The 13,071-nt window shown below is 37.6% G+C and overlaps 4 protein-coding genes across 4 annotated transcripts; all 4 read right to left on the reverse strand.

The window, feature by feature from the left end:
- Positions 1 to 1,392: 1,392 nt before the first annotated feature.
- LOC143469323 (putative thiopurine S-methyltransferase) lies at positions 1,393 to 5,317 on the reverse strand. The gene has a single exon (XM_076966978.1). The coding sequence runs from the start codon at positions 2,655 to 2,657 to the stop codon at positions 1,965 to 1,967; it is 693 nt and encodes a 230-aa protein (XP_076823093.1). The 5' UTR covers positions 2,658 to 5,317; the 3' UTR covers positions 1,393 to 1,964.
- Positions 5,318 to 5,468: 151 nt separating this feature from the next.
- LOC143469322 (putative thiopurine S-methyltransferase) lies at positions 5,469 to 6,399 on the reverse strand. The gene has a single exon (XM_076966977.1). It carries the CDS (start codon positions 6,190 to 6,192, stop codon positions 5,488 to 5,490), a length of 705 nt encoding a protein of 234 aa, XP_076823092.1. The 5' UTR covers positions 6,193 to 6,399; the 3' UTR covers positions 5,469 to 5,487.
- A 1,499-nt stretch (positions 6,400 to 7,898) lies between these two features.
- Positions 7,899 to 8,882, reverse strand: LOC143469326 (putative thiopurine S-methyltransferase). Its single transcript, XM_076966980.1, has one exon. It carries the CDS (start codon positions 8,735 to 8,737, stop codon positions 8,036 to 8,038), a length of 702 nt encoding a protein of 233 aa, XP_076823095.1. The 5' UTR covers positions 8,738 to 8,882; the 3' UTR covers positions 7,899 to 8,035.
- Positions 8,883 to 9,521: 639 nt separating this feature from the next.
- On the reverse strand, positions 9,522 to 10,961 carry LOC143469325 (thiopurine S-methyltransferase-like). The gene has a single exon (XM_076966979.1). The coding sequence runs from the start codon at positions 10,915 to 10,917 to the stop codon at positions 10,198 to 10,200; it is 720 nt and encodes a 239-aa protein (XP_076823094.1). The 5' UTR covers positions 10,918 to 10,961; the 3' UTR covers positions 9,522 to 10,197.
- Positions 10,962 to 13,071: the final 2,110 nt, after the last annotated feature.

A 13,071-nucleotide genomic window follows, 5' to 3' on the forward strand; every position in this document is an offset into this window, starting at 1 on the left:
ATGCGTCTTGATCTTGCTAGAGGAAAACCAATCGCTTGTATTTAGGCGTCAGGAAAATTGTGCAAAAACGGGTATGTTTATATACGGGTGGATTTTCAGTAGTCAGTAAACAACTTGAAAAATTAGGTAACTAAATGTAAATGCTGAACCTGTCATGTTGAACAAGAAATAGGCTACAGACCACGTTGAAAATTAATCACTGCGAAAAGTGATAAAAAAGCTGCTCTATGAGTGCAAATGAAAGATCCAATGCTTCCAAGAGATGAAAAAACGTTTAAAAGCAAGCTTTCTTTCTGGGATTTTATGTAGGCTACGACTACATATATCAATACGGAAAATTTGTCAATATAAATTTTCTATAGCCAACAACAGGTAAGATATTTTTGAAAATGTGGCACTGTATGTCTAATCGCTTTATTTGGACTCTTCATAACAAGAGATGTCATTTCATCTAAAGGCTTTTTTAAGGCCAGCTCTTAAGTAAAAACATAATTAAACACTGTATTGGTTACCGCCAGGAGAACATCCATTCTTTGACGAGGAAGAAGGTGCCAATGATATAGTTTGAATGGTTACGTTGAGTGCCCAGGTTCAACCGTCCGACCCTCCAAAAGCGACTGCAAAGAACCCAATCCTAACAAAAAGTTATCCGTTTTACACGCAAAGGATCAAAATTGTGAAGACGATCCTGCAGAAAAGTTTCCGAAGATTGCTGAGTCTCTCACCACTAGGCTATTGTGGTTCTGTTCCGTGAGTTGGGTTTTAACTTCAAACGTTCCGTGGTTTGGATTGTTAAACCTCGTGGGTTTGGTCTGAAGCCAACTGCAGGTTATAACTGCTGGTACAAGGCCTGGCTGATGTTTAATTGAAAAAGAATTAAAGGCTCGGTAATCCATTGGTTCGAGCGCTGTACTCTCAATAATGCTCGTGTTCGATACCAAGTGACGTTACCACTGTAATGACCTTTGGTAAAGCATTAGCGGCATCTGCTCCTATTCATTGAACTGTTTTAAACTCGGGGAATACTAAAAAAAAAAATCTGGCAATCGGAAGATGCACAAAAGCTAGCTCGGTAACCAGGGCTCGAGGGATGAGGAGTCATCGGCAGGGGTGGCATGGCAAACAGTTAGATTAGTCATATTGTTTAATAAGAACACAGTTGCAAATCAACTGGAATTTGATCCAGCGCTTTTTTCACTCCAAGGTTGAATGCACAACGCAAAAGTATTTCTAAAGGTAAATACGACACAAACTCTTACGTGCTGTGCGTCACACTATGGTGACGTCATGTAGTGGAGTGCTAATTCAAAGCCTTGTAACATAAAAATTGGGAGACATTTTCTCAATATTGTTTTTTTTTTTTTGCAAAAAAGAAATTCATATACTACTCAATACTCATCTAATTGATTTATTTACAATTGCCAAAAACGCTTGCAATTTAAAAACAGAATCGATGTGGGCAAACAACCTCCTTGTGATATACGGGCAATATAAAAATCTAGCTTCCCCTCAGTCGAGAGCTTAACGTGGAAAGGATCAATTAAGAAAGTCAAAAGCTAAGTGCTTAACTAAAACGTCGTTGGAAACGAGTCGTTCTTATTTCACAAATAGTTGATTGATTCATTATATTTATATTGATTGAAGAATGGCATTTATTGCATCACAACAAATTATTCTAATTGATGCCAATACTTTCCTTCACTGATATCAAAGCAAGCACAAAATTACTTAAGATATTTGTTATGCTATAGTCGTATTGTTTCGCAGTATTTAGAGATAAATCTCTAATTTATTAACCTAATACACTTTGTACCATTAGGCTATGTATGTTGTTAGGAATTCATTCTAATGTTTTGCATAATTTTTAACATGTGGTAAATACACAACTTGTAACTTTAGCTAACAACATATTACTAAAATTTTGGAAACTTAACTAGCCATCTTTAATAAATATTACAGGATAATCACTTCTTAGATTTTAAGAATATTAATGACACAACTGCAACTGGAAGGTGAACAAAGTTAAAATAAGCTGTTTCGTAGGTTTCTAGTACAGAAAAGTCAAAGTTTTTTCCGTAGATCACATCAAGATCTTGCGCGGTCACATTGTATGGGGAAGTTGAAATTTCACCCTCATATTCCACTGAATACAACAGATACTTTCCATCGGTGTTCATTATGTCATAAATAATGTCAGCATACTGCTGGCGACACGACGGATCAATTGCAACAAACGAGCCTCTATCCCAAATTGCATCGAACTTTCCAACAATGGAAGAGTTGAGTCCAAAGAAGTCTCCTTTGTAAATGGTGATCTTTTTACCTGTTGCCCTGAATATTTCATACGGTGCTGTTGGATGTTGCCTTTTCTCGTATTCTATTCCTTGATCGTCAAAAAATTGCAAAATAGCCTCTTCACAATATTCATTTCCGACTACTTCATGTCCTTTAGCAGCTAAATATTTTAGATCAACTGCTTTCCCACATAATGGAAGAAAAACTCTGCATTTTTCCTTGAGTAATTTGTCTTCATACTTCACCAAGTCAGGATGGGCTTGAAACAAATGGAATTCTGTATCACCATTTTGCCAAAGTTTCTGCCAATAAATTTGCTTCTCTTCTTCAGGTAGATCTCTGTATCTTATTTTTCGTTCCATTTGAATTTGGGTCAAACTTTCAGGCTAATATTGGTGGAGTTGCTGGATCAAACTTCAATAATATTGCAACAAGATAACTCACATATAAATTACTTTCATTAACTTTATTGCTAGCAGATATATGTAAATATAAAAAGTGAGCACATCCAACAATGTTGCTTGAAGTACAGTTCAGAAAAGAATATGATAACACTGCAGTAATTTTTAACTTGTAAGTTACAGCAGAATAACTTCACAAAACACAGAAAATACTGCGATACCAAATGCATGTACCCACACACATACAGATATGAGGCATATATGTTGTCTGTATATTCATATAGTAGAATCTGCGTAACATGACCACCCACTTTAAATGACGATTTTAGTACCGCCTTGAATTTTTCCATAGAATATTCTCTGTTTACTATGACCTGTCTTCGGATATTATGACCACTTTTTCTATCACTTTCAGGTTTTCGTAACAATTTTTTTGTGTTAATTATGCAACTTGACAATGAAAATTGTACCATGTGTATTAATAATCCACCTACTGATACTCACTTTAAGGTTGTTGTTTAGTGCTAATGAAATAAATAATTGCTTTTTGTCATTTTGTGTCTAACAGTATCGATTCTGGTGAGGTTAAACGGTACCGTAGCAGTTTCGGTTAACGTGACCATTTGGATATTATAACCAAAATGGTTTAGTTCCAAGGTGATCATTAAAAAGCGAAGTCTACTGTACTAAGGAAATGCTGCAAAAAAACTTATTATAGTTTGAACATAAGTGTAATGTAAGTTGACAAAAATCAATCCTGAATCTAGCTTATATATATATATATATATATCAATCATTTCTTTCTTCATCGTTGGTGCAGTGGGAATCAAAATTCACTACTAGTTGTTAATAGCATGCACTAAGCGGCTAATGCGAAGGGAAAAGTGACAAAGCCAACAAGTTTTAAAATGTGTATTGAAATATTAACGGTATTATTTTCCTGATAACAACTAGCACAGGCACTTAACGCAAATAACAGCCCCTAAGAAATAAAATTTTATGAGCATAATTCCCAATTTGGCTTAAAACACAACATTAAACAATTAGCTTTGTTATAAAAAAAATCAAACCAAAATGCGACTAAAAGCCTTAACGCGTTTGGAAAAAAGACCTTGAAAATTCATTTCAAACTGAGTTTGTAAGCCGATCGGCGCATCTCTACATCTTATTGTGTTAATCGACAATCGAAAATTTGCAAACTATGTGAAGGACCCGTAATTATTCCTGTGCTAAATGCAAGCATTCCATATAAACCATGGTATGTCCCTGTCCCCTGCTTCTACAGCCCTATCTGCTGATAGCTATTTGACCCAATGAACTGAACTTAATCACCCACCCACTAAACTGAACCACAAAATGCTCGTACACAATGGAAGTGTGCACTTTAGTAGAAATTACGTGGTAACAGCAGAAATGTACACAGTTTGACTTATTCAATCTTTAGAAAGCAAAAGTTTGCTTGAAATTTATCTCGGGTGTGCAGTTGCCACAAAATACAGACTGACTGACCGGGCAGCTGGGAGTTTGGCATAGCCACACTCAATAGTGGTTTTAATGAGCTACAGTGGTGCACTTTAAGTGCGTAATTTTGCACTGAGTGACTTGGATGAAACTTCTGCGCTGTCAATCTTTATTTCATAAAGAAACTGAATCAACCAATTTTTGTGTAACTGCGCACTTCCGGTGCGTCCTCGAATTTTTGCACATTCCATGGCGCACTTTCCAATTTTAGTTGTTTGGCGCGCACAAGATCTTGCTGAAGATGGTCATACTCTACAGTCCGGCTGTCTGGTCCGCCCCTATACAGTCATGCCAGGCTAGCTTTGACGATGACCAACATCTAAATTTCTACGTAAAGACAATCGATTTTGGCAGATGTGTACCAGTGCGTCGTACTTTAAACTGAAATGTGTACCAGTGCGGCGCCAATCCTTTGGAAACGATTTTATGATATTGGTTTTTTATTGGGGGGAATTACCATATTCGTTTCCACGTAACTTTAGTCGACATCAACCCCAAATTTTCGGATAACAAATTTTCCAATCGATTGCTTGGATATGGCTTCCAGGCTATGCCTACACAAATCCGTACACGCATTCATATCAAACAATAGCAGATGGTAACAGCAATGAGATAAAATATTATAATAATAGTGTATTGTGTAGCTGATAGCATACAATGCTTGAACCAAATGGCGATATGGCCGCGAGTCTCGCAGAAGTGTGTAGTGTACAGTCGCACACAACTACAAACAAGTAGACAAACAAAAGTATTAAAAGCAGCTCGTCGTCAAAAGACTCGCGGTTTTGCGCCTACGTAGGCCTACATTGAAGAAAGTTAATGAATAATATGCACCTTCACGAAGCGCTGAAACTTTGCTTACAGGGAAATATATAGGTCTAGCACTAAGGTCAATTACCGCTTACATGGCATTTTTGTTCGTGATTCTTTTATGGGTAACAAATTGAAATCCGCAAATCTTTTCGTCACAGTTTACAATACATGATAGACTGAAACCTGTAGGCTACCCGTCTATACAGTAACCGCAGCATTGTTTCTTGAACAGAGCTTTTCACAATCGACGAGTGATATATTAATTGGCTTAGCCTACATCAGCAAATAACTCCTAACTGTTTACCAGGGAAATCCCGCTCCTAAAATTTTGTCATTAACGGTAGACTACAGTAGATCTTGCAAATGGTTTAAGTTAATTCTAATAATTGACGCAAAATGCCAGATTCCATTCGCACATTTTGTACATTATCCAATTCATTTGCAAAACAAACATATTTTATTCTCGTGGTTTTAACAACAATAAGGAAACCGTTGCCGTTGGTACGCCAAGAAAACTCAAAAGAGTAACCTCGTGAGTATCAAGAGTGAATGCAGCAAACTTCTGCCCAAAGATGTCATCGATTTCTTGCTCTTGAACATTGTAAGGTGTGCCGCTAATGTTACCTTCGTATTCTACTGAATACAAAAGATATTTTCCATCAGCATTAATTACGTCATATATTACGTCAGCATATTCGCGACGTCGAGACGGATCAATTGCAACAAAAGAACCTCGATCCCAAATTGCGTCCACTTTACCCATGATGGAAGAACCAAGTGCAAAGAAATCGCCCTTGTAGATGGTGATGTTTTCATCTGTTGCTTTGAAGATTTCGTATGGGGCTGTTGGATGTTGATATCTTTCGTATTTTATAGATTGCTCTTCGAAAAATTGCAAAATTGCCGTTTCGCAATACTCGCAGCCAACCACTTCGTGACCTTTGTCAGCCAAATATTTGAGGTCAACCGACTTGCCACATAATGGGACATAAACTCTGCAATTATCTCTAAGGAATTGGTCCTGAAATTTTAACATGTCGGGATGGGCGTCAGACATGTGGAACCACGCCTGGTCATTTTGCCAAAGATTCTGCCAATAAACTTGCTTCTCACTTTCCGAAAGACCTCTGATCGAAGCGGTAGGTACCTTGCTGTCATCCATGGATAGCGCCTGGAAGTTTTTGACTGCTTTTGGAACGTAGGTCTAAGTGTCCTTATTGAGTTCCTGTAGGCTATCGTTCTAACAATCCAGCGTAGCTTGCTTGATTGCTATTGCAGACTACACCTAACTGTGAAGCGCTGTGTTCAAAGCTCCACCTGCTTCGGTACCAGCATAGCGCAAAGTTTCTTATACGTATTATCCTTATTGTTTAACCTGTAAACATTGTAAGCTTGATGAACTTGTACAAACAGTCGCCGCAGGCAACGGTCACATTGGGCAAAAACCAGTATCACAGGTTCCCTCAACGTATAGTCTATTGTCCAAATATTTGCTTATTGCTTGGTGTTGGCTGAAACTGGAATTTTTTATGTGTTTATACTCATTCGTGTGTCATCCAGTTGATATGTTGGTAACTTAGTAAGATAATGGATCCAAGAAACACATTTCTGAATATTTCAAAAATCCTTTATATTTTATCACGTAACTCCTGCTCCTGTAACTTTTGTTTTTGTTATTAAACCTACGGGCTTGTGTAACTAGCCTGCATTTTCAGACGCTACTCAACAAAACCGAGGAGTGGTTCAAATATTGAGCTTCGAAAATACAGGTTTACAGTTGCCCATAATCATTTGAATGCAATTAAAATCGAAGTGCGTTTAGTTGAGTGATGTCCGTGTAAACTGTAGAGCATAAAACTTCAACTTTGACGTGAAAAATTTTTTTTCTCATCTAACCTTTTTGGGAACGCTCTGTAAAGCGTCTACTGATACTGTAAGCATCATATGCTAGCCTACTGTCCAGCTTCTGTTATGCACTAATGATCTTTTTTGTATGAAAAAATTAGGCAAATTTCATTAGTTGCTATTATCTGTCACGAGATTATTTTTATGAACCTGTTTTAGAGCCATCACATTATACACTGTTTGTTCGCAACTTCGCACCACTCTTATAGGTTAATTTAGTCAAATGTGTGGGTCAACTTCTGTCTTTATTCGCATTGTATCATTTGTAAGCATGCTCGCTCACGTGCTGCCGTATTTTATCTATTCCTATGTAGGCTACACATGTTTTTAGTCGATTTCTTGTGACGTCTTACATCGCTACCCCTAGGGCCTAATTAGTATTTAGCGTCCCTCGTATATTTTTTCATTGCGTGACAACGGTGGAATTTGTGTTTGTGTGGAGTTGCGCTGGGCTGGGAAGTGTTGAATTCAGTCTAAGTTTGGACTTTTTAGAAGAAAGATGGTTGTTTTTATCTAAGAAATGCTATTAAAAGTTAGTAAAGCAAAAGGAGCTAATTGAGTAGCTGTAAAAGCGGGAAGTTTCCTGGCTAAGGAAAATCTTGGTTACATTAATACCATAATAATTTAATTGATGGAAAATAACTTAGTAGACGACCAATAACGAAAGTACTACCGTACTACAATAAACGGATATAGCTAATTCAACGGCATGTTGGGAATACCTTGTCTACTGCAGGTTAATAGTCTAGTATGACTTCATTCGTCATTAAACCGCAGACTCTCTATCTACAGTATACTCCATGTACGTATATAGAGAACTTGTGATTTAACTAAATAAAGAACAAATTTTTGACACTGTTTCATGACGCTACAAGCTTAAATATTTCTAGAAGGAGTTCAAATATTCTCAGGCGGTGCCCAGCCCACCTGGACCATACTGGCCTGTAAACGTAAGGTACCGAAGACTTTGCATAACGAATTGGTTTATTATATTTACGGTACATAACTAGGATGAAGTTCTAGCAATTAACGCAAAATGTCAGATTCCATTCGCAGATTTTGTATACCATCCAGTTCACTTGCAACGATAACATGTTTTATTATCTGAGTTTCAACAATGTTAAGGACACTGTTGCCATTGGTATGCCGACTAAGCTCAAACGAGTGACTTCACAAGTATCAAGAGTGAATGCAGCAAACTTCTGCCCAAAAATGTCATCGATTTCTTGCACTGGGACATTGTAAGGTGTACCTCCAATTTTACTTTCGTATTCTACTGAATACAAAAGATATTTTCCATCAGTATTCATTACGTCATACATGACGTCAGCATATTCGCGACGTCGAGACGGATCAATTGCAACAAAAGAACCTCGATCCCAAATTGCGTCCACTTTACCCATGATGGAAGAACCAAGTGCAAAGAAATCGCCCTTGTAGATGGTGATGTTTTTATCTGTTGCTTTGAAGATTTCGTACGGGGCTGTTGGATGTTGATATCTTTCGTATTTTATAGATTGCTCTTCAAAAAATTGCAAAATTGCCGTTTCGCAAAACTCGCAGCCAACTACTTCGTGACCTTTGTCAACCAAATATTTGAGGTCAACTGACTTGCCACACAATGGGAGATAAACTCTGCAGTTCTCTCTGAGGAATTTGTCCTGAAATTTTAACATGTCGGGATGGGCGTCAGACATGTGGAACCACGCCTTGTCATTTTGCCAAAGATTCTGCCAATAAACTTGCTTCTCACTTTCTGAAAGACCTCTGATCGAAGCGGTAGGTACCTTGCTGTCATCCATCGAAACCACGGAGAAATATGTTTACTGGATTTGAAACGTACCCTTCAATCCCAGCAGTTTATCGTTCTAGCGTTAGCTTGCTTGATCACTACTGCTAACTACTGTGCGGTGAATTGCTATTTTAAAACTCTAGGCCTACCTTTTTCGGTCGTACATCATAGCGGATCACGTACACTGATTATTTAACTGGTAAACACTATTAGCTGAACTTGTACAAACAGTCGCTGTAAGCAACGGCCACATTGCGCACAAGGCTCCATGAAATCTCACTTAAGTATGAAGATAACAATGTGATAGGGGTACACTTACCCAATGCTTAATGTCACATTTTGTTGATTTTGGTGATAGGGTGATTTCATTGTTTTTGTAAGTAAAAAGGACGAATAACATACTAAAAGAAAAATTTCCACATTCAATAATTCTTATATACACAGTTTTTATGTTTTATAGGATTACAATAAGAAGGCTACTACCGGTATAGCGGTGTTATTTTTGTTGGGTCTCTTTCGAAGATTTACAATCCAACCCTTTGGAGCTTGTTGAAGAGAAGAAGACTTATATTAGCCTCGGGTACGTAATATAGAACTGCAAGTAACTGAGCTGGATCATAAGGTATAAAAAACAAACCAACTGTTTTTCCAAAAAAGACTAGTTTAAAGTTTTTGATTTTTCTTCTTACTTTATTTTTTACAGTGCTCATGCATTAACTATTTTGAGCGCATATACATTATACATTGTATTGTACATCTACTGACAACATGTGTTCAAACATACGGGTTACAGTATAGTGCTGCCACTGGTTGTAGTGTTGCAGTACTCACTCCGGAAGCACAATCCCGAACATGTTATTACACGCCAGCGTCAGACTGATTTATGAAGGGATGTGACCAATCATGAGCGCGCAGACACCGACAGGTGTGAGGTAATTTCGTGCATGTTTCGATTTCGTCAATAACTGTACCATATAACGCATACAGACGAGCAAGCACGACATAACCAATTAACTTATCTGGTAAATCTATGATCAAAACATTAAAACAGTATAAATATTTCCGATTGAGGCGGAATTGATAAAGTTTTTTTATCGTTACCGTTGTTAAGTTTAAGGTTTTTTCTGTTTTTATCGATTCTTCCTTTATACCATGCATTAGCACAACAATATAATCAAACTTGCAAAAAAGTTTCGTTAAAGGGACCCACACAAACAATAGATTGCTGGCGACCCACACAAACAATAACCATATAGCTATCGGTTGTTTCTATAGAAACCTCTTCTGTGTAGTGTCCCACCTGACAGTACTATAAGTGCATTGCTTTAAAAAGTTATATTTGGCAACTGTGTAAAGGTTTAAATTTTCCGCTTAAGTGTAGACGTTGGTATAATTGTGTTAATGCTATACATGTGTTTATCACGTTGCTTCATCAAAGATGTAGATTCCCGCTCACGTAAACAAAAACAGCTACTTGGGTGACAGAAGACTGATGGTGATACCGGTCACTGGACACGCGGCACGTTGTAGAAAGTTATAATCTTTGGTCTCGTAGTATTCGAGCTTAGAAATGTTAAAGTATCGACCTAACGCAGCTGCAATGTCTTCAGCATGAACGGAAAAAGGTGGCCCGGGAAATGAGGTCTCGTATTCAAATGTGCTTAGAATGTACCGGCCGTTAGCTTTGATAAGATCGTTCATGACGTCAGCATACTTGAACTCCAACGATGGATGAACTGAACCAAACGCTCCACGATCCCAAGCTCCATCAAACTTTCCGACGATGGAGGATTTGAGCTCAAAGAAGTCTCCCTTGTATATGGTGATCTTTTTATCGATCCCCTTGAAGATTTCAAACGGTGCAGTCGGATGTTGCCATTTCTCGTATTTTACCGAATGATCTTCAAAGAACTCTAAAATTGGCATTTCGCAGATTTCGCAACCTATAACCTCGTGACCCAACTCAGCCAAGTACAAAAGATCGAGCGTTTTGCCACATAAAGGAACAAAAACATTACTGCCCCCATTTGAAAGTATATCTTTAAATTTAACCAGATCCGGATCTGCTTGGGACATATGGAACGCAATATGGTGGTTTTCCCACCTCTTTATCCAATCTTCTTTGACCAAAACAGCGTTTTCTTTGGCACCATATGTGCTCAAAACTTTTCCTTTGTTGTAGCTTGCCATGATTAATAAACGTTCTTGTTTTCACTGAAATAAATTTCCATTTTAAGAGATAGTTACAAATGTACATAGACACAGCTTTTAACCTTTTAAATGAAAAATTCACTGAGATCTATCGAGTGTAGATAACCTACAAATCTGGATATGATTATCTAGCAGATGTCTGTAAGAGCGCAGAGTTCTGCCAATGTAAGAAATAGCTATTCAAATGTTGTCGAAAGAAATGTTAAATGTCACGAAACGACACATTTCCGGAAGGCCGTTATTAGGCAATTATATCAAATTATAATTCGTTACGAGCGATGAGTCAGCCTTTAAGCCAGCGATTAAGCAAAAGTTATGAAATAAGCGTCTTTTAAACTTCTGTGTATAACCAAAAGCCCAACTTTTCAAACCGGTCTGATACTGGTATCTTCAGGTATTTAGTATCATAGGCTCATAGCCCTCTTAACGTGTATACCAAAGTTATATCGTCATACATGACATAACCTATTTTCATCGTAACAGACTAAATTGCTTTTTTGCAGAAATATTTTTCTGATCACATAAATATGCCACTCGTGTTTCAAGTAAGACATTCAACCGTTAAGCTATTTCACTCAGTTGCTTTTGAGTGTACATGCGTCGGGTTGAATGTTCACTGCCCTTTGCGTTCGCACGGTTTAAAGAAACAATACTTCTCTGAGCTCCTGCGTTGTTTGTAATTAAAGCCAAAATGCTCTTACCACCTCTTCAGCGTATTGTCCACGGCCATAAGTAGGTGTATAGGTTTGTAAAGTAAATACGGTGGACATTTCATGGAAAGGTGAGTGAGTGGGTTAATATCTGTTTGCATTAGGTCAGTGAGCCATGTTGGTCAGCTTGGTCGTATTCTTGTTATTTGCTTATATAATCCATTGCGAATGTTGCAGAGTTGGGAACTGCAGCCTTATAACCCGTACCCGGCCCGAATCGGAAAATTCATTTCAAACCGGACTTAGGCCCAAATATTAAATTTACAAAATGGATTAAAGTCATGTTGTGATGTCATCATTTGACTGTCATATTTTTCTAAATTGCGCTTTGGGTTCTGCTCGAGCTTTTGTTGCACTCTCCGCGCCTCCACATTCATGTAAAAAAAGCAAAATTAGGACACAACTTTGACAGAGTGTGGCTATAAATTCCGGCCGGATTTTGGCCCGAATATTTTTTCAAACTTAAGCCCGAACCCGATCCGAAATATCCAACCCAACTTACAACTTTAAAATGTTGTCCTATTCTCAATATATTTTAAAATCTTTAACTTGCTGCGTTTTAGCCGTAACTTATTGTTTTCTCACAACTTATATTAGCGGCCGCATTGAAAGGTTCTAAACATTTCGTTTGTTTTAATACAAACATAATATCTCATATTCTCGTATATACGTGGTATATTTAAAGCGAAGACGAGCAGAGTTTCATCAGTTTTATAGACGAATGTTGAGAGACATTAGTAGCCATGATATATCTCCGAACCTAAACTTTTGTCCACACGCAGGCCTACTGCAGTTTTAAACGGATGAAATTTACTGGCGCTAAAACACGTTCAAGCAACAACATGTTTGAATTTTTAATTAATTATGATTTATCCATAATTATGCCTTCCGCAAAAGCTTTTCGAGTTCTTTTAAAATATCCACTTGTTTATTTTTATTTACTTGTTTATCCAATCTAGATCAGATAAGTTCTTATTTGGCATTACTGTTCGTATCGTAACTAGGGATGTGCCGCGAGGAAGATTATTCGGGTTCGTGCGAACCCGAATATCATGAAGGTCGACACGAACGAATCCCGAATCTATTCGTATTAGAACCAAACAATAAAATTTCATCCAAAATTTGTCAAGTCTAGCTTGTAACATGATATAATCGATAAACAAATCGCTTTCTTTCGAAAAATAGTGTTTAAAAAACGATTGGAAAAGCAAAATCGTTAGGAAAACGACCTTCATTATAAGTACTGCTGACTCTAGTTTAGCTTTGTCGGGAAACTAGATCATAAATCATAACTAGATCATAAACAAAAGTCAGTAAATTTATAAGTAATATTGTATTCGGGTTCGCCATTGTTGGTATTCGTGTTCGCCCGAATCTTCCATAAAGGCGATATTCGGCGAATCTATTCGGGTTTGGGTTGGTA

The sequence above is a fragment of the Clavelina lepadiformis genome, chromosome 8 (assembly GCF_947623445.1).
Source record: "Clavelina lepadiformis chromosome 8, kaClaLepa1.1, whole genome shotgun sequence".
NCBI classification, from domain to species: domain Eukaryota; kingdom Metazoa; phylum Chordata; class Ascidiacea; order Aplousobranchia; family Clavelinidae; genus Clavelina; species Clavelina lepadiformis.

Excerpts from the sequence above, each read along its gene's own strand:
- LOC143469322 (XM_076966977.1), bottom strand. The coding sequence starts at position 6,192 with ATGGATGACAGCAAGGTACCTACCGCTTCGATCAGAGGTCTTTCGGAA.
- LOC143469323 (XM_076966978.1), bottom strand. The coding sequence starts at position 2,657 with ATGGAACGAAAAATAAGATACAGAGATCTACCTGAAGAAGAGAAGCAA.
- LOC143469325 (XM_076966979.1), bottom strand. The coding sequence starts at position 10,917 with ATGGCAAGCTACAACAAAGGAAAAGTTTTGAGCACATATGGTGCCAAA.
- LOC143469326 (XM_076966980.1), bottom strand. The coding sequence starts at position 8,737 with ATGGATGACAGCAAGGTACCTACCGCTTCGATCAGAGGTCTTTCAGAA.